This window comes from Populus nigra, chromosome 1, assembly GCF_951802175.1.
Source record: "Populus nigra chromosome 1, ddPopNigr1.1, whole genome shotgun sequence".
Lineage (NCBI taxonomy): Eukaryota > Viridiplantae > Streptophyta > Magnoliopsida > Malpighiales > Salicaceae > Populus > Populus nigra.
This window is the reverse complement of record NC_084852.1, coordinates 3,898,167-3,925,792: the sequence shown is the minus strand read 5'-3', so window position 1 is coordinate 3,925,792 and position 27,626 is coordinate 3,898,167. Positions and strand designations below refer to the sequence as shown.

At 31.3% G+C, this 27,626-nt stretch overlaps 3 protein-coding genes across 3 annotated transcripts; 2 read left to right on the top strand and 1 right to left on the bottom strand.

Annotated features, from left to right (window-relative positions):
- Window positions 1–5,142: 5,142 nt before the first annotated feature.
- LOC133702138 (beta-amyrin 28-monooxygenase-like) lies at window positions 5,143–7,176 on the bottom strand. The gene is made up of 3 exons (XM_062126379.1): window positions 6,069–7,176; window positions 5,730–5,917; window positions 5,143–5,614 (listed from the first exon to the last, which is right to left on the bottom strand). The coding sequence occupies exons 1-3, from the start codon at window positions 7,006–7,008 to the stop codon at window positions 5,318–5,320; spliced, it is 1,425 nt and encodes a 474-aa protein (XP_061982363.1). The 5' UTR covers window positions 7,009–7,176; the 3' UTR covers window positions 5,143–5,317.
- Window positions 7,177–16,377: 9,201 nt separating this feature from the next.
- LOC133670968 (subtilisin-like protease SBT2.2) lies at window positions 16,378–22,876 on the top strand. The gene is made up of 10 exons (XM_062091575.1): window positions 16,378–16,976; window positions 17,628–17,781; window positions 17,975–18,372; window positions 18,504–18,599; window positions 18,921–18,993; window positions 19,476–19,758; window positions 19,942–20,273; window positions 20,384–20,654; window positions 20,756–21,037; window positions 22,035–22,876. Exons 1-10 carry the CDS (start codon window positions 16,750–16,752, stop codon window positions 22,463–22,465), a joined length of 2,547 nt encoding a protein of 848 aa, XP_061947559.1. The 5' UTR covers window positions 16,378–16,749; the 3' UTR covers window positions 22,466–22,876.
- A 2,558-nt stretch (window positions 22,877–25,434) lies between these two features.
- Window positions 25,435–25,770, top strand: LOC133675835 (protein PELPK2-like). Its single transcript, XM_062097348.1, has one exon. The coding sequence runs from the start codon at window positions 25,435–25,437 to the stop codon at window positions 25,768–25,770; it is 336 nt and encodes a 111-aa protein (XP_061953332.1).
- Window positions 25,771–27,626: the final 1,856 nt, after the last annotated feature.

Below are 27,626 nucleotides of genomic sequence, written 5' to 3'. Positions count from 1 at the left end.
CCCAAACACCTAGGGTTTTTTTTATTGGTTATTTGATTTTTTTTTGATTTTTTTTAATATAAAATTATTATTAAATTTATTAGTATTGAGTTAATAATAAATTAATTTTTGATATTGAAATTTAAATTTCAGGTCAAGGTTGATTTAGGTTACCTTAACTTTTTTTTTTCTTTGATTTAATTTAAAATCAAGTTTAAGTAAAGAATTGGATCCAAAGTCTTAAAATTTAAATTATTATATCAAAGTTAATGATGATTAAATAATTTTTTATGATATAGATATTATTTTTTATGTTAAAAACAATATTGGTCAACACAACAGTCAGAGAAAAGGAAATAACATAGTAATCCTTAAAAAGAATGGTCCTTCAAACAAAGTTAAGAAGTTGTGAGAAAATAATATCTCCATAAATGTTTTTTAAAAAATTTAAAATTTTTTTTATTTTTTTATTTACTTTAAATTAATATGTTTTTAGTGTTTTTAAATTATTTTGATGTGCTGATATCAAAAATAATTTTTAAAAAATAAAAAAATTTATTAACATATATTTTAGCACAAAAACTTATTTGAAAAACAAATACAACAACATATGAATGGCTTTTTCTAACTGCATGTTTGAACTTAATGTACTTTTATGTAAAGCATTACGGATTATATGTTTCTCTGGCTATAAGTTTTCACCTATTATTCTAAGATAACTTGTCTATTTCTTAAATAAGCTTTTTATCAAAGCTTTTCTACTTTTAACAATTAAATATAAAATTATTTAAATTATGCACATTCCAAATCCAAACAGATCATAAAACCCTTAAAATCCAAAAATAATTCAACACATTTTCTATTTCAATTAAGTTGCATACAAAGAATATTTTTACCAGATAATGACTAAAACATACATCATATGTTAGAAAATAATATAAACCATATCACGAGACTTCATCTAATAACATCTTAATTAAGTTTTGGGTAAGATGATTCTTTAATATAATATCATACACTACCAGAAAATCGATAAATACAAACGAAAATACCGAGGAAATATTTCTGTCAGTAAATTTTCGAGGGATTTTACCAATGGAAATATTCCCTCGGTATATACCGAGGGAATTACTGTGGGGAAAAAAATTAAAACAAAGCAAAAAAAAATGATGACGTGTTATTTTTACCAACGGAATTACCGTCGGTACAATCCGTCGGTAAATTCATTGGTAAACTGTGAACATTATTCATCATGTCAATTACTAAGGGAATCACCAACGACATTTTCCATCGGTATTTTTCAGAGAGCTCCAAAACTGTTCACTTTCCAATTGCACTGTTAATTGTTGTTTTTTACAGACAAAATCACCAACGGATTGAAAAGTCGTCGGTGTTATTTGGCGGTTTTTTTAAAAAAATCAATTAATTTAAAATTTTCACTTAAATATTATAGACAGAATCACCGACGGATTGAAAAATCGTCAGTAATTGTTGGCGGTTTATGAAAACTTTTTATGAAATTGAAAATTTAAATTAAATATTACTGACAGAATACTTAAAAAATATTAATATTCAATTATCCGTCGGTAAATCCGTCGCTAACGCGCCACAATAAAAAGCTCGAATCCCCTTATTTCACAAGAGACAGACTCATTTCTTCTTCTTCTTCTTCTTCTTCACTATATGTAAAAAACATCAATATCTATTTCTTTCTCTTCTTTTCTCTCCTCATCTCGTTCTCTTTTCCTCCATGCTCGGGTATGTCTTCTTCTTCTTTCTTCTTTTATCCTCTTAGTTTTGTTTTAATTAATGTGCTTTACGAATTGTTTTTCTCTCCTTAGCTTCACTTCCAACTACATTAAGGTAAGATTTTTCTTTTTTCTTCTTTTTTCATGATTTTTTTCACTGTATTTGTTTTTTATTTTATTTTTAATTTTTTTGTTCTTAATAATTGTATAAATATTGTTGTGAGAATTTTTTTTCATATGAGATCAATTTTTAATTGAATTTATTTTTTCATTTTATTTATTTGTTGTAAATTTGTTTGAGTTGATTTTTTTATTCTTTTTTCCAAGCATTTTGAGTATATATTATAGAGTGTTGATTTATGTTAATTTAATTATATTATAATTTTATAAAATGAATTTTTTTAAAATGTTTTTAAATAATTACCGACGGAATTTCCGTCGGTAATTTCGTCAGTAAATCCGTTGATAATTAAAAATATTATTACCGACGGGTCTTTTCCGTCGGTAAATCTGTCGGTAAAAATATTTTTTATTACCAACGGATTTACTGACGGAAAAAAATTACCGACGAAAGATTCACCGACGGAGCATTTCCGTCGGTGATTTTGTTGGTAAATTAATTACCGATGGAATATGTATCTTACGCCGACGGAAAAATTCCGTCGGTAAAACTGTTAAATCTTGTAGTGATAGTCTTGTTGATCAAGCAGTTACGAATTCAAATCTTATCACTTTCATTTTATTTAATAAAAATGAAGTATAATATAATATAAGTTTATGTAAATTTTAAATTTAAAAACTTTCACTTGAATATATATAATAAAAAGTAATATAAATCATCTTTTGGAACCTCATCTCATATATATTCCTTAACATTATAAACCTTTAAATATAACCTCATCTCATATTCCTCAACATTATAAGCCTTCAAATATCGGGGATAGCAAATGAGCTTGAGAAAATCATCTAAAAGAAAGACCGCAATTGATAAAATGTTTAGAGAGGAATAAATTCTTTAAAATACACTAGTTTGTTGTAAAAAGGTATATCAAGAAACTTAATTTTAGTTTACATGCAAGCTCGTCCGATATTACTGCTATCATCAACTAAAAATAAATCTTAATAGATAATGTAAGATGTGGAGCATTGATTGTTGTCTTGTAAAGTTCATTTCTTTTATATAAATTGATATAAAAGGTATTCGTGATTGATTTTGAAGGATAAAGTATAATCAAATGTGTTTTTTCTGGGTGTGTTGAACCAATTTTATACACATTTTTCTAGGATGATTATTGTATCTTATAAAACCACAGTTGAAATAAAAAGGAAAAGAAAGACACAAGCAAGCATACAAAGAAAAGAAGAGGTACAATCATTTAGGTGGTGGTCTAATGATAAGAGCTTAGGACTAAAAAGTTTGCTTTCTTTGTGGTCTCAGATTCGAGCCTTGTGGTTGCTCATATGATGGCCACTAGAGGCTTACATGTTCGTTAACTTCAGGACTCGTGGGATTAGTCAAGGTGCGCGCAAGTTAGCCCGGACACTCACATTAAACTAAAAAAAAAAAAAAGAGGTACGCACTTGAGGTCGTGATCTAGCGGGGGAAAGGCCTTATTCCCTTCCTCTGCACCCGAGTTCGATCTTTTTTGTCCATGCATGTCACTCCCACGGTGTCTTACTTGTTCATTGGGCTTGCAGGGTGTTCAGTGGACCCGGGAATTACTTGTTATGTGCGTAAGCTAGTCCGGAGAACTCGGGTTATAAAAAAACAAAAAAAAAGGTACCCACGGAATCTAAGACCAGGGGTGTGTTGAGTCAATTACAAGACATGAAAAAATGATGGTCTGATTCGGATAGCATGATATTTCTGGGTGCGCTCTTTTCACTTTCTTTTTTCTTCTTTTCATTAACAACATTATCATCTCTCCTTCCACGCACACACACATATCAATATTCTGGAAAAAATCTAGGCTATTAGGCCGTCGATTTAATTTATTGGTCACCGTACGTGACAACTCGGTGAATCAATAACATACCATATCAGCATGATAAATTCAAATATGCCCTCAATTTAAACATAGCTCCTAGCTCCAGTTTTGACATGATATTTAATTAATCTAAAAAATATATAACAATTTAAAAAGTTTAGGTAAGATTGACAAATATAATTTCAATATTCAAAATAAAAATCAAATTTAAAGTTTCAAATATCTAACTGGAGGATTAAAATCTCTATGAATAACTGGAGGATTAACATGTTGTTTATGAACTATTCGGTCAAGAAGACTCAAATTCAACCAACTAATAAATCAGAAATTGATATAAAAGATTTTCAATATATATATATATATACACACCACTAGAGAAATAGATATAAAGTCGTAGAAAAAGGAAGATTTTGCTTGCATGTTATTGGTTTTTTATGATACTAGATTTTTTATGATTTTTTTTAAATTTTAAAATATTTTTAGAAGAATAATAATTTTTTAATGAAAAATAAGAAATATTTTGAGAGGTTGGATTTCAATTTATTATTTTGCTACTGGGCATGTTCATATATGGTTATCATCGAAACTCATTTGGCCATAAACCAAATTTCTAAGCCATATATCAAGTCAAGGCGATTATCAATTCAATTTGGGAACATAATACTTAGGGCAGATAAACATAATCAATAAATTAATTGAACACTGAAAAATTCAAAACAGATATAATCTGTTAACATAGATATGAAAATAGATAAAAAAAAATAATTCATTCATCCACAAAGAATTTTAATTTTTTTTTATCAAGACAATGATATTATTACATATTCTAATACCAACGGTTAGATTTAAAGATCCAAATATACTTCTAAAACAATTATCATTTAAATATAATATAGAAAAAATAAATAGATCAAGAATACACCTCCAACCATTATGAAAACACTAACAAAATAATTTTTATATTTTTTTTTCTAAAATTTGATATACGAGCCTTAAAACCAAAACATGTATCTATATTGCTAGATTCTCATTAACTACTAATTAGTATATTTAACTTTATTTGCCATTAAATTAGAAATTAATTACTTTTTTTTATTAATGTGAGTATCCGGGTTAATTTGTGCGTACCTCGATTAATTTCTTACAGGCTCTGAAATGAATAACCGTGTAAATCTCTAGTGGCCTTAGAGTTTGTGAGACTCGAATTGGTGACCTTTAGAAAATAAATTCAAAACCTGACCAGTTGAGCTACAACCAGGAAATTAATTACTTATTGGATCAAATTTCAATTTCCTTGAAATATTGAATTCCATATTAACTTAAACCTTTAACAATCTGCTATACATGAAGCTAACTGTTCATGAAAACTTTGCTCAAGTCTTTGCTGACTACCGTGCAGATATATACAGTACGAGGGGGCGAGAAGCAACAAGGAAATGTTCTAGTAATGAATTACAAGTGACAAGATGACATGATCACCAACAAGGAAAGGTGATGGATAAAATCACATTTTATTAAGATCATGCCCAGTCTAGCTGGTTTATTCTACAATCCAAAGCCTAATTACCCCGAGCCAGATCGAAGCAAGCTAGCCTTTCGGCATCAGTGCGATTGAAGGCGAATTGGAAGTCCCTTTTCAGGACTTGGCATCATATCACCAACGATCTTTTCTTCAGGAAACACGACCTCCCACTTGTACCTCTTGACGACGTTGTGAACAAAAGTCAGAATTGCTAGTCGAGCATACTCTTTTCCAGGGCACATTCTAGGTCCAGCTCCGAAAGGTACGAACGTGAACGGAGGAAAGGCCTTTCCGTCTTCGTGTCTAGATGGGTCAAGCTTTTCAGGATCTGGGAAGTACTTTGGATTCTTGTTTGTTGTGCTGACTGTCCAGTATATCTACAAATGTAAAGCAAGTGTCACCGAAAGTAGGGTTTAAAAAGCAACTTTAATTTTGGAGACTAGAGAATTTTGAAACTTGTGAAAAAGAAAAGGAAAAGGAAAGATTACATACTTTCCATCCCTTTGGAATGGTGTATCCTGCATAAGTAACATCAGTCAAGGCCTCTCTGAAAGTTCCCTGGATTGGAGGTGTGAGCCTCATCACTTCATAGACTACATTCCATGAGTACTTCATCTTCTGAATGTCATTCCAGTCTAGTACCTCTCCTGCCTTTTTAGCTGTTGCAATCTCTGTTTGCTCTGGATTTCAAGAAGACAGGCTATTGATGAGATCAATTAACATGAAAACCACACACACACACACACACACACACACACACACACACACATATATATGTATAGGTACTCAAACGATCGGAATGGAGAGCGTGGAAGAGAATGATTTATTTACCAGCTAGGATCTTAGCATAAATGTCAGGCCTCTGTCCAACATATTTCATAAAGAATGTCATAGCAGTAGCCACTGTACTATATCCTGCAACTAGTAAACCCATCATCATGCCAGCAATCTCAGCTTCTGCCATGTGTTTGCCTGAAGGGTCCGTGGCCAAGATCATATGGCATAGTACATCCTGCACCTGTCCTCCTTCGGCCATAATGGCTCTTTTCTCACTGATGACTAATCGTAGCTCCTCGCGGATTGCAGTTGCAGCCTTGTTAGCCCTGTAAAAAGTTGTTCCAGGGAAATTCAAAGGAATGGAATGCATACCTAGGGTTACATCATCAAAATTGCTGACAAGCCTAGCTATACGTTCAGGATCATCAGAGCCCAAGAAAAAGCGACAGGCAAGAGACAGAGTCAGTGTCTTCGCGAAAGGAAAGACCTTGACTTCATCTTTTCCTTCCCAATAAGCTTGCATTTTCTGCTGTGTAATGGAGTCCATTTTCCCCAAGTACCTGACCAATGCCTCAGGCTTCAAGAACCCAGGTGATCTTATGATTTTAGACTCAGCTTCGCGTGTAATTTCAATCGGAGCAGAAGCTTCATCGGAAAGAAAGAGCTTCTGCATCGAATGAGTTCGAAATACAGTGAAAAGTTTCTGCTCGTTGGTGAAGAGATATTTGTGTCCATCAGGGCCACACATCACCACAGTCTCCTCTCCAAGAATCTTGGTCTTGAAGATATCAGAAGAGTACTTCTTCATCCTGTGAAACACAAACTCTTTGGGCTTACCAAACAAGAATTCGAGTGTTTCGCCAAAGATAGGCCAGCCCAGGCTCCCCGGTGGCAGGTTTTTGGCACTACGGGATGAGTACTTGAAAGCAAAGATGCTAATAACAAGTGGTAGGACCAATGGAGCTAGAGATAACAATAGAAATGTTAGCTCCATGACTATTGTTGATGCTAAAGAATGTGTTCAGTAGCTGTGAGAGAAATTTGTGAAGATTTGAGGTGAAGCAGGATGGAATGGCAGATTGATGTAGGCAAACCAAAGAAGTGTACTGTGCTAGTCTAAAGTATTACTTGCCAAGACGAAGACCGAGTAGTCAAATGTCAACAAAAAAAATCCAGGATGAGTCTTTTTTATTTGAAAGAGTTGATTTTAATTATATATTATGTGAATAGAGCTTATAAACAATATATGCATCAATAAAAGTTTTTAATAACCTAATAGATGTTTTTAATATAAATCAGCCAAAAGCAATAATAAAAGTTTAATGGATAATTTTCTCCAAATAAGTAAAAAGTAATAGAAGAGAATAATACAAGATTCCTATATAAAAAAATAAGAATCTCATTTAATATGTGCATGATGAACTTAGATGTAATTTTCTCCAAAGAAGAAAAAAGTAACGTAAGATTTTTTAAAAAAAATTCTACTAAAAATACAAATCTAATTTACTAATTTAGTTAACTTTGATTTAGTTATAGTATTTTTAATATTATTGGAGTTTTATATTTTGTTTAAATCATTTCCAATACCAGAAAATTAGCAAAGAACAACTGAATCACTGATATAAAATATTCCATTTGTAATATTTAATGGAAATAGCAATGGAATATGTTTTGCTAGTAATTTCTGATAGAATTTTGTATGGAATAAAAATAATAAAAAAATCAATAAATTTTTCATCAACAATATATCAAGTCAGTATTTTCTAGTGAAATTGCTGATAAAAATATTTTATCGTCAAATTTTATTGGCAATTTCATCAATAAATTTAAAGGTATTATAATTGACAATTCTTTCTCGTACCATTTTTTTCTTTGCAACATCAACAACGTTACTTTTCTTTTCACCAAATAATATCAACAAGTATATTCTTTTTATATATATAAATGAATATAATAAATTTGATTTATTATCCATTGTGAAAACTAAATGTAAGAGTTGTGTTAAAGTTATTAAAGATGGTAACGATGAAGTCATTGAAAAAATAATGTATTTCAAATCGAATCATTAGTTGATACATATCGAATTGTTTTGTTTAAATATATTATTAAGTATGTATAGATATAAAGAAATAGATGAAGCTGATGAAATTAACCTGAAATTCAATAAAAAAGAAGATAATGAACTTGACAATGATAAAAATAAACTTAAACATAAATGTCAATTATATATTCCATCTTTAATAATTTTGTGTTGTAGAGTTTTCATAGGCAAAATAAAATGCTAATAATATACTATATATGACGCTTTTTTTATATTTAAGGTTTGATGTGGTTAATAAATAGGAAAATAATGAAAAAAAAGGGGGACTAACATATTTCTAGTTTTTAATAATTTATTTTTTAATAATTTCTTAAATATTATTTTTTTTCTTGGATAGAAGTGAGGAGGAATTTATATTTATATATTAGTATTTGAGATATTCTACGATATCAAAATTGTATTAAAAGTATATAAATCAACCATAATTTTTAAGGAATTCATCCAACATTTATTTAATTTTATAATCTTTTATTTTTGTTATTGCATAAGTAGTTGTTGACATATGAGTCCAGACCGGACAAGACAAGACAAGACAATTTTTTTATTTTATTTTATTTATATTGGAGTTCAACATGCATATAGAATATTCTAGTTTTGATCATTATATTAGAAAACCAATGTGAAAGAGATCTAAAAGAAAATTAGATAATCTACTGTGTCAACCTTTCTCCTTTTCTTTTTAAAGTACTTGCTAGGAAGCTTAAGAATAATAGTAAACCTAAAATGGCAGTTCAAAGTTCAAACCTCTTCTAGATGGGGGCAAAAACGTACTACACATGCCATAAGATATGATTTCAAAAAAGTATATAATTTAATTATAATAGATATAACTCAATTAGTCAGGTTTTAGATTTGCTTTTTAAAAATCACCAATTCGAGTCTTACAAACCTCAGAACTATTAGAGACTTACATGGTCATTAACTTCAGGGCCCGTGAGATTAGTCGAGATATACACAAGTTAGTCCAAACACCTACATTAATAAAAAATAAAATATATAATTTTTTCAATTTTAATTCAATTTTATATGGAAACATGAGTCCAAGATATATATATATATATATATATATATATATATATATATATATATATATATGGCATCGTGTAGCACAACACAAGTTTACATGTTGATATGGCAATTAGAAAAGGGAGAAGGTTATAAAGGAAAAGGCCAAAGTGAACATCATAATTCCATGTTTAATTAATGAAGAAAATAAATTGTTTTCTCAATTAGGAGGCTCTAATAAAGCTTGGTCGATTTGTTTTGCAAGGTTACTGATTTCTTCCCCTTCTTTTCTTAAGGTAAATAATAGCAGAAATTTAACTTGAAATATATCTGCTCATTTTCTCTCTTATGATCTATGATTTAATAAAATTTCACACTAGTAGTTGTTTTTTAGCCGTGGCCTACAGTTTAGCTACTTTCTTTACAAATTTTTTTCTCTGTACAATATTCACATTTTTAAACTGAATTTCAACAGAAAGTAAGAAACATGCACGAAGACTTTCTGGAAGAAGAAAATGCTCGGTTAAATACCCATTAACCCAATAGTTGGATTTTTATATATATCTTTATCTTAAGTTGCTAATCCAATATAGAGTGGCCATAATTTATTTATTTATTGATCCAGATGTATTCCAATGATCTATAAAAATATCTATTAAATCATTTATATAATCTATTTAGTTTAAATTCCCATCTAATTGTCAAATTCTCACTCAAATACTCAAAATCTTTAATTTCTATAACCTTAGTTGTATCACATAGATTCTGCATTTAACCTATAAGTGTATAATATAAAAATTTAAATAAAACATAAAATCTATAAAAAAAAACTCAAACACCAACTTACAGGCTAATTCCTGAAAACCCAACAATCCAATAAGTAACACAATGGCTTCCTTTAGGAAAACTTTCTGTAAGCTCACTTAAAAAAATTTGAGCTTGATTCAGCAGGAGATCTCTTGTTATCGTAGTTTTAAGGTGTTAACCTGGTCTAGCCATGGCTTTATACTTGGCATTACTGCCAGTGATTGTCTTTGTGACCTGCTTATGAAGACCATGCAAGTAATATACCATATCATTAGCTTAAACACTCAGTCCTTCGATACGAGTAACAAGCATCAACTTCAGCACTCCAAAAGGGTTCTTTCCATAAACGATCTCGAATGGACTCAAATAGATAGTCTGATTACGAGATCTGTTATATGCTTGTAGCAAAGTCAATTCTCACTATTTCAGCTTATCTCCCTCTAAACTCCACGACAAGTTGCCAAGTCTTTGATTAACCACCTCCGTCTACCTATTTGTTTGAGGATAATATGTATTAATAAAATTCAGTTGAGTTCTCATCTTACCCTATAAGCTCTTCTAAAATTTACTCATAAACTTCACATCTCTATCTGAAGTGATGGATCTAGAAATGTCATGTAAACGAACCATCTTGTTGAAGTAAAGGTGGATTATCTGGTATGTATCCATGGTTTTTATGTTGGTAATAAAATCACAAATGAAGAACATAAACAAAATAAAACAACAAATAAAGTCCGAGACTATTGTCCTTAAGGATAATTCCTCAATAAAAAACTATCCCTTAGGATTCAATAGATTCTTCCTTAAAAAAATAATGAGAGGCGCATAAACAACAAAAGAATGAGTGAAATGAAACATCAGCAAGTTCAAATGAAGAAAGTTTTAGCTTGGGTTCTTATTTCTTTATTTAAAGAGTGTATGATCCTTATATAAGTTGTTAGCTTGTAACAACAAATAAGAAAATAGATAACATAATTAAAGCGTATTTGTAGCTGTTATAACAATTTTTTTTTAAATAAAAAAGTTATTAGAAAAACACAACTCTTGCTTGTTGATCGTTAATCTAGAATAAAAGATAATTGTCCTTTTGATCGATTGTTGGCTATTAAACATGCATTTTAGCTTGTTGATCATTAATGTAGAATCTTGTGGGGTTTAAATGGAAGCATTTGATCTTCGGTTTTTTCATTTTGTTCTTCACAAAAAATCAAATAATCATGATATAAGGTTGATTATCGTGTTAATCTAATCTTAAAATCTTGTTTGAATATTGTTTTTACATGTCTTAATGCTCTCAATTTGACATAATTGAGTCTGAAATGAAATTCATGTTGTTGAGTTCTCCATAGATACTAACTTTGTATTAGAAATTTCAAAAATATACAAAAAAAAATCCTTATTGAAATACTCACTTGTTCGAACATGTATATACTTAACCTGCACATATTAAACCCATGGATACAACCCAAAGAATTTAGCCAAGATTAATAAAGCTATAGCCTATATTTGAGTTCTTCAACATGTTCTTCATAGATACTAACCCTTGTATTAGAAATTTCAAAAATATACAAAAAAAAAATCCTTATTAAAATACACGTGTTCGAACACGTATATACTTGACCTACACACATTAAACCCATGGATACAACCTAAAGAATTTAGCCAAGATTAATAGAGCTACAACCCATATTTGAGTTCTTCAACATGTTCTTCATAGATACTAACTTGGTATTAGAAATTTCAAAATTATACAAAAAATAAATAAATAAATTCCTTACTGAAATATACACTCACATCCTTGTTTGATCATGTATATATTTGACCCAAACACATTAAATCAATGGATACAACCCAAAGAATTTAGCCAAGATTAATAGAGCTATAGCCCATATTCATCCAAGAGAATCCTAGCAAAAGGAATTGGTCAAAGCCCAAACATCTCATAACCCCCAGCAATAACAAAAGACAACATATGGGCTTGCCAAAGTGATCCAATCTTCCTTTTCAGCAGACACAAACCTGAAAAATTTTGCATGCTTGATTTTTTATTATTATTTTTTGATCTTTAAGATTTAATTCTTATTTTTATAATTTTTTATTTTTTTCCTTGACCATTTTATGCTCAATTCATGATTTTTTATTTTTGTTTACTTTCCAAATCATTGCCCTACCATACATGTGACCTCTTCTAATTACCAAAATCTTATATATTTTTTAACTTATTCTAAAACATTAATATCACATAAATATTTATTTTACATTGATAAAAATTAACTCATTACACAACATAGCACGAATTATTTATGTAATAATATTATATGATACATCAAATATCCATGATCATGTAAATATAAATAAATCTCAACACATTAAATCATGTCAACATAACTTAAAAAATATAAAATAAATAATAAATAAATTTCAATAATTGAAGGGTGAAGGATTTTTTTTTTAAAAAAGAAAATATTCGTTATAAACAGTGGAGTTAACGGTTATAAACGTGAGATGATGAACAGAGTTTCTACAATGAAACGTTATCCTATAATTAATTTCTTTATTGTCCAACGCTTTCTACCTCACAAAGGAATATGCCAATATTCCCTGTATTATTGTGCTCAGGGATCTTCATTCTTAATTCCCATGCTGTTTTTCAACTTCCATCTCTGGCCAGTTTTCCTTAATTTTCAACGGCATTTTGAAATATAGTATTTTTTTATTTAAAAATATATTAAAATAATTTCTTTTATTTTTAAAAATACTTAAAAATATTAATGTCAAATATATTTTTAAAATACATTTAAATATAATTTTAAATACAAAAATAAACTGTGACAATGTCAACCGAACTCATTACAGATTTACAAATAACAAGTTAGTAGGTCCAACGGCTATGAGATTGAACAATAACTTTACTAACTCGTGATTATCCATAGAAAAGGACATCCTAATTAACGACATTAATCCAATTATTCCTCTTTTAAGGCCACTAACCACAACAAATAATGATGGGCCACTAAAAAACAAATATTTTTTCTTTATCAAGTAAATTACATGGGATAAATTCAGCGGCTAGGAATATTAATTTGCACCCTTTTTTTTTAATTATTTGAGCTCAAATCATAAAATTAATTTAAGAGCTTCATATTAATTGGAAGAAAAAAAAAGCCATATTTCATCTAAAACATGGGATAAATTCAGCGGTCCATTAATTCTTGGTTTTATCCCATAAAACATGGGCATGGTCAAGCTGACCCTTTTTCTCATGAACTCACATGGAGGCGGTCATTGATTGAAATCAAAGAGAAAGGGATCCTAATGATAGTAGAACCGGGCTCTTTAGGGCACACGAGGGTCCCCTAACGACTATATTTTAGCAAAATGGCCTCCAAGAGTGGAAGATGATGGCCCACCACTTTTACTAAAGAAAATTATGATCATCTAGAGAAAGCAATGCTAGTTAGATTCCATGCAAGTAGAATTTGGAATCCTATACCAAATTTTTGCACACTCATGTTCCTTTCAGTAACGAGGATTGAGCTGTATGATTATTTTTTAAAATATTTTTTTGATTTAAAAATATATTAATTTTTTAAATTAATATATCAAGATAAAATATAAAAAATTAATTAAAAATAAAAAATAATTAAAAAATAATTTTAAAATGAAAAAACAACACATTACAACATTTCTGTTTGGGAACGCGGTTTGCACCGCGTTCCTAAAAAATTCAATTTTTTTTGTTTTTGTTAAAATTTAATTTTTTTGTATGTTTTGAATCATTTTGATGTGCTGATCTTTAAAATAATTTTAAAAAAATAAAAAAAAATATTATTTTGATACATTTCAACACGAATAGTATTTTAAAAAACAACTATAAATACACTCTTAAACACGCATGATCAAACATTCACAATGATTTTTTATTTATTATCATAAGAAATATTTTGTGTTTCCTTCTCATTCTATTGAGCATTTAATATTATATCGAATGTACTATTTATTTATACTCCCAACGTTCGAATCAGATTTGTGAATGATAAATCAGATGCAGACTGAATATTCTAATATAGTTTGTTCCATCAACCCTTCAATGCAATTTACCTCTACTAATCTATTGCTTGGCATTTGTTCCGCCTAGAATATCTTATGAATTAAAATGTAAAACACAATTTTACAATATATGATAAATAATTATGTGAATAATATGGTGATAATAAAATAATAATGATGAGATAATAATGATGAAAATAATAAAAATGATGGAAATAAAGGTGGAGATTATGGTGATGAAGTAATAGCCCATCAATGATAATAATTAAAATAGTTAAATAATATTGTGAGTCGTTTAATGTTTATAAAGTATTTTAATATATAGTATTGACTATAACAAATGAACTAAATGTAAAGATTGATCATAAAATATTTTACGTTGTTCAATATTATTTTAAAAAAATATCTTACAAGAAACAAAAATAAAAGTAAAAAATAATTTTTTTATAAATAATTTTATTCAAAACAATGCTTCTTCGTGTTTGGGAGTATAGTTGCAGTTGCTATTCAAAGTGTTTTTTCACTTCAAAATGTATTAAAATAATTTTTTTATTTTAAAAAAATTATTTTGACACCAGTATATCAAAATGATCTAAAAACATCAAAAAATATTAATTTAAAGCAGAGAAAAAAATAAAAAAATTTAAGTTTTTTTTAAAATACTTTTAAAATATAAAAACAAACATGCCTTGTATAGACAGTAAATCATACGAGAGATAACTCGAATAAGGTTAAAAAGAAAGTTGGAAAAGATTTCCATTCATAAACTATGATCAAGTATTTAACGAGAAATGTTCATATTGAAACTTTAGGTAAACTGTAGAATTAACTTTGGAAGATTTTAATTTACAGGGACCAAAGTGAAAATATGGCTTATTCCTTTTTCTTTTCCAATGCATGAAAGCGTAGTTGCATATTTCTGAAAGGATACAGAGGGCAGAGGGGCGTCACGGGCAAAGGCAAAGACAAAAAAACACTTGTGAAATTGGAACGTTGGGAATAATGGACAGCCACGAAGAAAGAATGAAGCCAAAAATTAAAAATTAAAAGGCTGACCCTACACCTGCTATCATTTTCATATATGCCCCACTTTTTTCCCATATTTCCTTATCTCATCTCTGTCTTCCTCTGTTCCTTTCCCCTATTTTCTGTTCCCCAAAAATCCTCTCCGTACATGACATTTTTTTTCATATCGTATCTAGATTTATTGCTTTGAAATATATATTTTTAAAAAATATATTAAAATATTTTTTTATTTTTTTTATTAACACGTTAGAATTATAAAAAATAAAAAAATTAATTTAATATTTTATCAAGACAAACCTACTTTTAAAAAAATACATAAAAATAAAAATTACTGCATTCTCAAATAAAATTTTAATATTAAACATCATTTATAATTATTTAATCTGGCCTAACTTGGCTTGATGGATTGAATTTGGAAAGTTTAGAATTTTGAGCTTTATTTGGGTTAAGTTTCTTTTTTTATTGAATTTAAATCAAATATTAATTTAATAAAATTTAATTAACTTGATTGATCTTTTTAATAATTTAATTACTCAAGTCAAATTCGAATGAAATATGATACATAAATGTAAAATAGCTAAGAAAAATAAAATAATATTATTTTAATAAAAAAATATTAATCTAATAACCCATAAATTAACCTAATAACATAATAATTTAAGCTGTTTTCCATATCAATCCTCGTATAACTATGTGTGAAACTAGATGCTACAAATGTGAAAATTAGGCTTATTGCTCCACGGATAAGAAATTATCACTTAATTTAATTTTGCAATTCTAGTCTTTTTTTTTCCAGGTTACTTGGAATCTTCTAAATTAAATTCAATTTAAAGATTTTAATAAAATTTTATGCTTAGAACTATTTTGAGTATTAAAATTAAATTTTAAATAGAATTTAATTTATAAAAATAAATAAAAGGTCAACTCCTTTTGATTTCCTATATTAAAAATTAATACTAAAACTATTTTTTAAAATATTCATCAGCTCATCTTTTTTTAAAATATATTTTAAAAATAAAATAAAGATAATAAAATTAATATCTTTTAAAATATTAATTAAATTTATTTATTATTTATTATTTATTATTTAAATTTAAATTAAATATTATAATTAAATTTAATTAAAGTAGAGAAAATTCATTCCCAGCATATTTTTCAAGTATCAACCTAAGTATATTAATTAATTAAGTATAGATTTAACAGTTTGACCAATAATGTATAGAGAATCAAGAAATTAATTCCCACCCACCAGAAGGACAGCAAAGAACACAGAAACTCCAAAAAAGAAGAAAAAAACAAAAGAAACAGTTCATCATCAATCCAATATTTTTCCAACTTTTTATTAAACAAAACGTTCATATTCACAGTCCCCAAGTAAAGCCTGAACAGGAGCTTCTTTTTCTATACTATATTAATTCCGTTGTTAGACTGCACACTCTCTCCATCTCAAAAGTTAACAAAAGGGTACTTTCTCTTCTTTCTTCTCTTAACATTTCACCCTTGCTTAGCTTCTTTGCCAATGGAAGAAGCTTAATGGGGTTTTTCTCTGCTTCCACTTCTTCAAAGCTGTTTCCTCATCATTCCAAATCAGGGTTTTTACTTCTGTGGGGTTTCTTTAGTTTCTTCAAGTAAAGTTTGGTTCTTGAAAAGTAAAGCACATCATGTGTTGTTAAAGAGTTGAGCTTTTGTTGTTTCTGTGTTCATCTTGTTGTGTTTTGGAATTTTTTTTTTCGTTTAAGTTTTAAAATGGAAGGTGTGTACTTGGTGCATTTAGTGGTAATGGTGCTTAGTTTAGGGGTATTAGCAGGCACTTTGTGTCAAGTTGATGATGGTTCAGAAAATGGAACTACAGCTGTTTACATTGTTACTCTTAAACAAGCTCCTGCTTCTCATTACTATGGAGAGCTTAGAAAGAATACTAATGTTTTTAAGCATGGCGCTCCTAGGAATCCAAAGCAATCTCACAACCCAAGGTACTAAATTTCTTGCTCCATTTTGTGTTTCTTTTCATTTCAGTGTTTGGCTTGTCTTGGTTAGTTAAATTGGTTGCATTTTATGGTTTGTTTTTGTTAAATTGCTGTACTTTTATGTTGTTTTCTTGTCTAGTGAAGAAAATTTAGGTAATTTTGTTTGTCTTTTTGTTGTATGTGCTAATGTTGCCTTCTTAGCAATCCATACCAATCTCATTTAATGGGGTCCTCTTGTTCCTTTCTGAAGGTTTTCTATGGAAATTGTGCAAGTTTGTGTGTTTCATACCTCATTGGATAAGGATTTATTTACCAAGCTTGACTTAATTTTTCTCCCCTTTTAGTTTTACTTTTTTTTTTCATGAACTTTTCTCTCATTACTAGATGAGGAATTGACCACTGCCTCCATTTATTGATGATGGGAATAGATAGGATCATATAGAGTGAATTAATGAGTTCTTAACTAGATTTTACGTTGTTTTTTTGTTTAATCATTTGTCAGTAGTTCACCTAACAGAATCAATGATTGTGCTTGAAATCTATGCTTCTCCCTTAACAGTTTCTCCCTTGAGTTTTAATCCTTTTGGCGAAGATGAAGAAGTTGAGCTAAACGTAATTAATTAATAATGTTTTTGAATGACTTTGTTGTGTTCTTAGGAATGATTCGAGATCCAATCAGAGTTCTAGTTCGTACATTGCTCGTGTTCATGATTCATTATTGAGGAGGGTGTTGAGAGGGGAGAAATATCTCAAGCTGTACAGCTATCACTACTTGATTAATGGGTTCGCTGTTCTTGTTACCCCAGAACAGGTGTGTACAAAATCATCATTCGTCATCATTATGTCACCATAATTGTGCTGGTTTGGTGGTGCTTCTAATCTATTACTAGTGGTTTTTTTTTAAAGTCCCTGCAAGCTTCTTTTTTTTTTTGTGATCGGAATTTCTGTTCTTAGTTGGGAAAAAATTGGAAATCTTAATTTGGATACATTGGTCAATTTCTTAGGCCAACAAGCTTTCGAGGAGGAAAGAAGTGGCAAATGTGGCTTTGGATTTCTCTGTTAGAACTGCAACCACGCATACTCCACAGTTTTTGGGTCTACCACAAGGGGCTTGGCCCAAAGCAGGTGGATATGAAACTGCTGGTGAAGGAATCGTGATCGGCTTCATTGACACAGGCATTGATCCAAGTCATCCCAGCTTTTCTGATGACTCATCTTTGAACTCGTATCCTGTTCCTAGCCACTTCTCAGGCATTTGTGAGGTTACTCGGGATTTTCCTTCTGGTTCCTGCAATAGGAAGCTCATCGGGGCTCGTCATTTTGCTGCATCAGCTATTACCAGGGGAATTTTCAATTCGAGCCAGGACTATGCTTCACCGTTTGATGGTGATGGCCATGGAACGTAAGTGTGTGCGCATTTCATGTTCATTGTACTGTTTGTGTGCATTTCTTGTGATTCCATGTTATGTAACACAGTAAAGTATTCATCCAGTTCTTTAAGAGGCGGCTAATGAATCTTATCTTCTTTTTCAGGCATACAGCCTCTGTTGCTGCAGGAAACCATGGGATTCCAGTTATAGTTGCCAGGCATCATTTTGGAAATGCCAGTGGGATGGCTCCTCGTGCACAGTAATTGCTAATCATTATTGTCATTTTTTTTCTATGAACACACTTCTATGTTAAATAACAAAAACTTCTTGGTAGAAGTAAAGGTATAAAATCAGTAGCATTCACTAGGTACCATGATTATGTGTAGGTCCTGTTTTTATCAAAGTGCAGTGCTTCCTACAGAGCTCCTTTTCGGTATATTGTGGCAAGAACAATAGGAAAAAAAAAAACCTTTTTGATATTATTCCTTGCTAAAAAGCATATATTGAAAAAATCAGTTTCATTAAGTTTTTGCCTGCAATAACGCTACTTTTGTATTAATTGCATTTTCATCTTTTCCAGTGTTGCTGTTTACAAGGCATTATACAAGAGTTTTGGAGGTTTCGCTGCCGATGTTGTTGCTGCTATAGACCAGGTACATATATTTAACTTGGTCTGTTTTCTGCAAATAATTCTGTTACACAACTTTTCACAAACCAAAAGAACTTTGAAATTTGAAACTACCTGGGGCATTTGATCGATTTATACACTTTTGTTTATCAATATGCCTCACTCTTTCATGGACCGTGACTGAATTTGGCCTTTGTCTAGACAATTTGAGCCAATCAAAGGTTGTTGCCTCTTCTCTTCAGTTCCACCCAATTTGTTGTTTGCCTCATTCTGGCCAGATTTTATAGGTTCAAATTGCCTGGGAAACTGTTCTGTCTTTCCAAGTAGAGCAGTTTTTCTAAACAACAAGCAAGAGAAGGTTCCTTTTGAACTAGTTGGGATTGAGTCGACAACTCAACTCTGCAAAAATATAGAAGAGAGGAAAAATGAGACAATTTCTGGAGATTGCATTGCTAAACGTATCTTTTCATATGGTCATAATGTTTATCACCCATTATGTATTTGCAGGCAGCTCAGGATGGGGTTGATGTTTTAAGTTTATCAATCACACCCAACAGGCGTCCTCCTGGTATTGCAACATTTTTTAATCCCATAGACATGGCATTGCTCTCAGCTGTGAAGGCTGGCATTTTTGCTGTGCAAGCAGCAGGCAATACTGGACCATCGCCTAAGAGCATGTCTTCCTTCAGTCCATGGATCTTCACTGTTGGTGCAGCTTCTCATGACAGAGCCTACAGTAACTCTATAATACTTGGCAACAATGTAACCATTCATGGAGTTGGGCTTGCTCGTAAGTTTATCATCACTGCTCCATTTCTTAATTTCTCTGCCCAGGCAATCTCAGATGAACTTGCAACAAACAAAATAAGAGCAGAAAGCACAACAACAATCAATGTTATCATTTGCTTTGTAATGAATGGTTTTCTACTTTTCATTGAGATAGAGTCTAATAATATACATTGTTTTCCTTCAGCTGGAACACATAAAAATACCATGTTGACCCTCATTTCTGCACTTCATGCTTTGAACAACGAGACAACAGTTGCTACTGATATGTATGTGGGTGAATGTCAAGATTCTAGTAACTTCAATCAGGATTTGGTCAAAGGAAACCTCTTGATCTGCAGCTATTCAATTCGCTTTGTGCTTGGACTCTCAACAATCAAACAAGCTATAGCAACAGCCAAAAACCTCAGTGCAGCTGGTGTTGTGTTCTACATGGATCCGTTTGTTATTGGCTTTCAGCTTAATCCAATTCCAATGAGAGTGCCTGGGATCATAATTCCATCCCCAGATGATTCGAAGGTGAAGGTTATTTGTGTTAGCATTTGCTGACAAATGACATTTCTTTTCTTGTCCTTCAAAAAAAGTTCTCACTTATATGAAATCTTAGTCTTGAATGATCCTTATGGCAGGTTCTACTCCAATACTACAATTCTTCTTTGGAGAGAAATGAAACTACGAAGAAAATTACTAGATTTGGTTCTGTTGCAAGCATTTTAGGTGGACTAAAAGCAAACTACTCTAATTCTGCTCCCAAAGTTATGTTTTACTCTGCTAGAGGACCAGATCCAGAAGACAATTTTCTCGATGATGCTGACATTTTGAAACCCAATTTGGTAGCTCCTGGAAATCTAATATGGGCTGCATGGAGTTCACTTGGCACAGACTCGGTTGAATTTCAAGGTAGGAATATAAATACAGTAGGAATAGTCCAATTGTGATTTAATGTTATAAGGTTTACACAAGTGGTAATAGTGTCTTACTCTGTCAACCGAACCCTCCAGGTGAGAACTTTGCATTGATGTCTGGAACGAGTATGGCTGCTCCTCATATTGCCGGGCTTGCTGCGCTGATCAAGCAAAAGTTTCCCAGTTTCAGCCCTGCGGCAATTGCCTCTGCACTATCCACAACAGCTTCTTTATATGACAATAATGGTGGGCCAATAATGGCTCAGCGTGCTTATTCCAACCCAGATATAAATCAGTCTCCAGCTACGCCTTTCGACATGGGAAGTGGTTTTGTAAATGCAACTGCAGCTCTGGATCCGGGTTTGATTTTTGATTCAGGTAAGTTATTCCACTTGTATCATACAAACTCTTTCACTAGTTATTTAGTAATTTTTACATGTGCTCATTTACCTAGGATGTTGGAGTTACTCTATCTAGTACACACAAATCTGATAATGGTACCTATGTTATCTAGTCATTGTAGAAAATATTTATCCACCTAAATTGTCCTTGCTTCCATGAGAATAAACATGTTAGAATATCGACTTAATTTTAGGTTTTGGATGAGGTTGGGTATGAAATATTAATGATACAGCTGAGTATCCAAAATTTTCTTTTCCCTTCTAATTTTTTCCCCCCAATATTCATTTTAATTAGTTCATTTTTTATGAGTAAAGGGCTCATTTGAATTAAAAAAAATTTCTTGGATGCTCAAACTCATGTAGCCCACAGCGTGAACTCTTTTATGTCCTTGAACTTTATCTGGTACCATATTTTGTAAGTGGAAGCCGCACATTAGCTAAGTCTAGTTCTGGTTTGCCACTTGTTAGAATGTGTTTGTGCAATGTCAAGCGGGTTGCTGCAGAACAAATTGCGCATGAATAGAGTTGGCCTCATTTAAGGTGTAGGATGAGGGGTCCCCACATGAGAGGGAGTGTTAAATACAGCACTGTTACAGCTGTTCAGAAAGAAGCCAGTAACCCACATGGATGGACGTTGTCCTGGATTAATGTCATTTCCCGGGTTGGTAATCAATGTAATTGCTGCAAGTGACTAGGCTTTTGTTGCCTACTCTTTATGCGTGTCAATTGCATGATCAATTTAACTTTCCCTAATCCATGTCTCATATTATCCTCCCAGAAATGTAAAACCAAAAGAATGCCTTAAGCAGATCAACTTCTTACAATTGATATGATAGGTGTCATATTGTAAATTCTGCTTAAATTGTTACAAGAGACAATCTGGCTTTTAGTTGTGCATTTGGTACCTCTGGTCCATTAATTTACTTGTGAACTTAATGCATCTCATTCTAACTTCATACTTCGTGCTTCTGCAGGTTATGATGACTATATGTCATTTCTTTGTGGAATTAATGGATCTAGTCCTGTGGTATTGAACTACACAGGTCAAAATTGTTTGTCTTATAACTCAACCATCAATGGCACTGACCTGAATCTTCCCTCCATTACAATCGCTAAACTATATCAGTCTAAAACAGTCCAAAGATCAGTGACTAACATTGCTGGCAGTGAAACATATAAAGTTGGCTGGAGTGCGCCTTATGGAGTAACCATAAAGGTGGCACCAACCCACTTCTGTATTGCCAGTGGGGAAAGGCAAACCTTGAGTGTGTTCTTTGATGCGAAAATGAATAGTTCTACTGCCAGCTATGGAAGGATAGGACTTTTTGGAGATCAGGGTCATGTTGTCAACATTCCATTGTCAGTCATTGTCAAAGTCACATATAATACCACAACTAACATCTGAGGACTGGAGTGCACCTTATGGAGTGGCCATAAGAGTGGCTCCGACCTGCTTCTCTATTGCCAGTGGGGAAAGGCAGGTGTGTTCTTTGACATGACAATGAATAGTTTTACTTCCAGCTATGGAACGATAGGACTTTTTGAAGATCAGGTTCGTGTTCTCAACACTCCATTGTCGGTCATTGTCAAAGTCTCACATAATACCACAACTAACGTCTGAGGATTGAGAAACTGGTGCCTTCTTTTATCCTTCTTCGTATCAATGCTATCTGCTTTGTTAGCTTTTTGTATCATTCCCTTTTGCTTGTGAGATGTCATAACAAATTTTTTGATTCATTCTGTATCATGTAAATGTAAAAACATTTTCCATATGTAGATACAACGATTGATTAGTAATTCTCTTGGCCTTTTTGTATTTTGTCTTGCCGATTTAAGATTTTGTGATCGAATGGTCTTATGGGAGATCTTGACAGGCTCATTAGCACTATTTTGAAGAGGCTGAGAAACACAATTTAGAGAAATAACTCTGACTTTACAGCATTTTTGCACGTAATGGCCTTTTGTAAGGGCAATTAATTTCGGGAGATTTTTCCTCTCTACAATAATACATTATAAAAAATTCAAAATGTTCTTGAATATCATAGTGCACATCATGAAGGGCAGTAGATAGAGGTGATTATTTTTTGTTTGGTTTGGTTTTCACATGAAAAAATTAACCAAACCGATATTATTTTTAAAAATTTAAAATTGAAACTGGTTTAAACTAATTGGTTTTGGTTCGGTTTGGTTTTTGTTGTTTAAAAACTGGTAAAACCGAGAAGCAAATTCTGTTTCTGTTGTTTAGGAACTTGTTTCAATTTACATGATCAAGACATGATTGAATTTTAGTTAAAATACAAGTAAAACTAGAGTAGCAAATTATAACATAATAAAAAAGTAAAAACCTACAAAATATCAAGGAAAATAGAAACTAGAGATCAATCAAGATTGAAAGGAAAACACATTTGTCCATAGTGAATGAGTTGGATCAAATGAGAGCTCAAGATTGAAAGGAAAACAGATTTGTCTATAATGATATAGTTTGATTGAATTAAGACCTTGTTTGTTTGCTGGAAAGTAGTTTCCTTTTGAAAAGTGAATTTCAAGAAAGTAAATTATTTTTTGATATTTACTAGTGTAAGTTGGAAAACACTTTCCAGTGTTTGGTTATGTTATGAAAAATGAGGTGGAAAATAACTTATTAATATTTTATTTTTTTCAAGTTTATTAAAATAATAAGGAACAAATCTTACAAATTATAATTTCATATAATTATCTCAAATAAAATAAATAATAATTAAAATAATATAGATGAAATCTAACAGATAAAAAAAATTGAAAGATGAAGAAATTAAAATAATAATAATTACAATTTCATAAATTATTTCAAATAAAATAAGTAACAATCAAAACAATGATGATCAAATTTGATAGATAAAAAATTTCAATTAAAAAAATAATAAGAGAAAAGCAAATAACAATCATAAAAATAAAAACCAAAATTAATATAAAAATCAAATTATAAGGGATGAAATTGAAAAAAAAAATATTCAAAACAAAATATATATAGCATTCAAAAGTTTGAGGACCAAATTTGATATAATAAACAAATAATATAATATTTCTAAATTTTTCACAACTTCTGGAAAGTGTTTTCCGCCCAAAATAAAAGGAAAACACTTTCCTGGAAACCAAGCCAAATTTTTCTTTGACTGGAAAGTGTTTTTCGTTGATCAACTTTTCTAATTATAAACAAACACGGGAAAGTTTGAAAAGTAATTTTAAAAAAACTATTTTCCGTCAAACAAACGAGACCATGGTAAAGTCCATGAATTTGTTGCCAGGAAAAGAAAAGAATATTATGGAGAAGATAAGATGCGAGGATGAACTTGGAGAGATGAGAGGCAGAGAGAAAAGGGGGAGGGGGGTGCGGCTGTTGGTTTAGATTATATTATTTATAGTCTTTTTTAATTTTTTTAGAGTTATGGTTGAACCAGTACTTTAGTTTATTCCGGTTTAATCGGTTTTAGGAATTTAAAATTAAAACCAAACCGGAAATTATTTTGGGTTTTCTAATCGATTAATTTAATTTTTTTTCTTGGTTTGGTTATTTTAATTAATTTTTTTTTAGTTTAATTAGTTTTTCGAGTTTTTTTATCACCCCAAACCGTAGACAACCTGGAAAAGAATTGATAAGTTCTCAAAAGAGGACATTTTGAGGAGGCAGAGATGGAGACGCGCCTTTTCTAAGGGCAATTAGTTTCGGGAGATTCTTCCTCTCTACAATACATGATCAAAAATTCAAAATGTTCTTGAATATCATAGTGCACATCATGAAGGGCCGTAGACAACCTGGAAAAGAATTCATAAGTTCTCAGAAGAGGACATTTAAGGAGGCAGAGATGGAGACGTGAGGCAAGAGCTTCTTTCTCTGAGTGTATTTTTCACACACTAGTTTAACAAAAAAGATGAGCTAGATGGTAAGCTACAATTTTTGTTTTGTGGGATCAATCTTCAGATTCTACAAAAGACAATTGTAGGCCATAATAGCTGGTGGTGATATAGACACATGCAATGGTTTCATACAGGAGTATCTACTTGTCATGCACATACACTTCCAAAACATTTTTGCTTCTAATTTTGTAGGTACAATAATGCCATGAATATATGAAGTTTTAGCAGAAAGATCAATGAATTTATGTTTCTTGGCACTTTTTCCAATTCTTTTTCAGCTGCATTTAATTTCTGCAGTCCTTTTCTCTCCCCTCTATGACTGCTCTTCTTGGCACAACGATCAAGAGGTTTTGAGTTTCAACAAGTTTTCACACAAACAGAGAGATGGAGATTGAGAGGGCTAACTCATTAGCGTGACTTGCAACTCTATATAAATGAACCCACAAGGGTGAGAGCTAGACATGAAAACTTTGCCTAGTCATGGCTACCAAAACTTCCTCAAAAGTGGTCTTGAACCCTATATTCTTGTTAGGGTTGCTTCTGTTGATCACCTGTCTTGCACCAAAGATTGATGCTCGCCTACTTAAGGAGGAAAATGAGAAGCCTACCAAGATTGATAAAATCAATGCCAAGATGGGCTTGGGAGAGATGAAGAACTTGCCACCATTTCCAAACATACCAATTCCAGGAATCCCGTTTCCTCCATTTCCATTTCCACCTCCATTTGACATTCCTAATGTTCCTCCACTTCCTGACTTCCCTTTGTCTCCCTTCCTTTTCCCTCCCTTCCCTTTTCTCCAATCTCCTCCAGCATGATCAGTTTCTTACCTCTTAAAAAACCAGAGAAAAGAGGGGGAGGAAAGATAAATAATTACATAACAATAAGTAGCGAGTTTGTGACTGTACCAAGTCATATGTAAGGGGCATGTTTTGCTTCTGTCTCTCCTTCTGCTGTTTTTTTCTTTTCTTAGTTTTGTTTTTGTATCTAATTATTACTGTGTTTTCCTTAATCTTCCTATCATTATCTTTGTGTAACTGTTGATGGGATTATTTTGATGAATGTTCGGGGAAATATAGTAGTATGGTCATGGCAATTTGCAGGCATTAGCATTAATCATGTTATCATTAATTTTCACTAATTAACTACAATGGTATAATCCCATATTATTTGTATGGAAAAGGAAACCAGCTACAAGATGAGCATGACACATAACATTCGCTACCAACCTACTCTATACACCAGATGATGTAGTTATTTTGCAAACTGGCTAGTTCTATTACATTTGCAAGATACTTGGAAAAAAAATGCTAGCTTCATGGGCTGCCTTCATCTCCAATCCCTGGTGAAGTAAAGCCTGAGTCCACAAACGGTGGAGCCAAAGGAACTGAGGGGAGTGCAGGGACTGATGGCATGCCAGGAATAAATGGAAAAGGAGGGAATTTCGGTAGAGAAGGCAGGTGAGGAAATGGGAAAGCCGGAATCAAACCGACCTCATCTTGGCCAGGAGGAAAAGGAGCAGGTGGAGGTGGTGTCATTATTGGCTGTTGAAGTGGCGTTGGAAGTGCTGGTAGTATGGAACCAGGAGGTGTTTGTGTTTCTTGATCTTCAGGCAATGGAAAAGTTGGTTTTAGAAGGTAAGGTGGGTCAATTCCAAATTCTATGGAGGTTGGCTTCATCGGATTTAGTATCCTGCCGGAGGCTGAGCAGTAATGGGAGCTGCAAAGGAGCAAGAAAGCAAGGGAAACAAGCAAGAGACCATGTTTGGAAGCCATTGTAAGAATGCTCAACAAGCAAATTAAGCGGTGAAATGGGGTTTGAAAGTTGTTGTTAAAAAGTGAAAGTCAAAATGGTCTTTTATGGGAGGAGAAATGAGAGTATTGGTTATTGTATGGGTGCATGGTGGTTAGTGTTCATGGGTTGTGTGGAGGTTCTACACTAAACCTAATTTAGTTGAGTCAAGTTTTGTGTGTGAAAGACAATGGAGACTTTCATAAATCATGAGTATTTGGATGAAAAGGAGAAGATTGATATATTTTATAAGTATGAGTATCGAGTTGACATTAAATTTTTGGTTTATTTTGTGTAAAATATTTTATAAAAAAATATTTTTAATTTTTAATTTTATATTTTTTCTGTGTTTATTTTTCATAAACTATTTTATAAAAAAATTGGTCAATAAAAAATATTTTATAGTCAATTTTCAAACTTATTTCATTTGTTAAAAAATATTTTCAAACTTATGGAATTCAATGAAATGTTTTATGAATAATAATCTACATATATTATTATCCAACTATCTCAACCACTACTTTATCTTTCACCACCATCATTACTACCTCACTATCACTTCTTTCACTATCACTATCTTTTCACCACCACAATAACCTCTTCTTCCACTATCATCATTGAACAATATTTTATGCAAAAAAAATATACCTTAAATTTAGAATATGCTTTTGTTTATAAAAATTAAATAAGTTTAAATTTGATTGGCTATAATAAATGGTTTTATGTAACCATGTTAAATAAAAATATATATGTATTTTGTCAATTTTTATATACACATCAAACATTAATACAAACTAGATACATGACTCGCATATGCATATTTTTTTCAACACGTTTTTGTAGTTAAACAAAAATTAACTGAAAATAAAAAAGTTTATGTTCA

Coding starts and splice junctions, on each gene's coding strand:
- LOC133702138 (XM_062126379.1), bottom strand. CDS start 7,008: ATGGAGCTAACATTTCTATTGTTATCTCTAGCTCCATTGGTCCTACCA. Junction 5,918..6,068: donor TTATGCTAAGATCCTAGCTG/GTAAATAAATCA, acceptor CTTGAAATCCAG/AGCAAACAGAGATTGCAACA. Junction 5,615..5,729: donor CCATTCCAAAGGGATGGAAA/GTATGTAATCTT, acceptor TTACATTTGTAG/ATATACTGGACAGTCAGCAC.
- LOC133670968 (XM_062091575.1), top strand. CDS start 16,750: ATGGAAGGTGTGTACTTGGTGCATTTAGTGGTAATGGTGCTTAGTTTA. Junction 18,600..18,920: donor GGGATGGCTCCTCGTGCACA/GTAATTGCTAAT, acceptor CATCTTTTCCAG/TGTTGCTGTTTACAAGGCAT. Junction 18,994..19,475: donor TTGTTGCTGCTATAGACCAG/GTACATATATTT, acceptor ATGTATTTGCAG/GCAGCTCAGGATGGGGTTGA.
- LOC133675835 (XM_062097348.1), top strand. CDS start 25,435: ATGGCTACCAAAACTTCCTCAAAAGTGGTCTTGAACCCTATATTCTTG.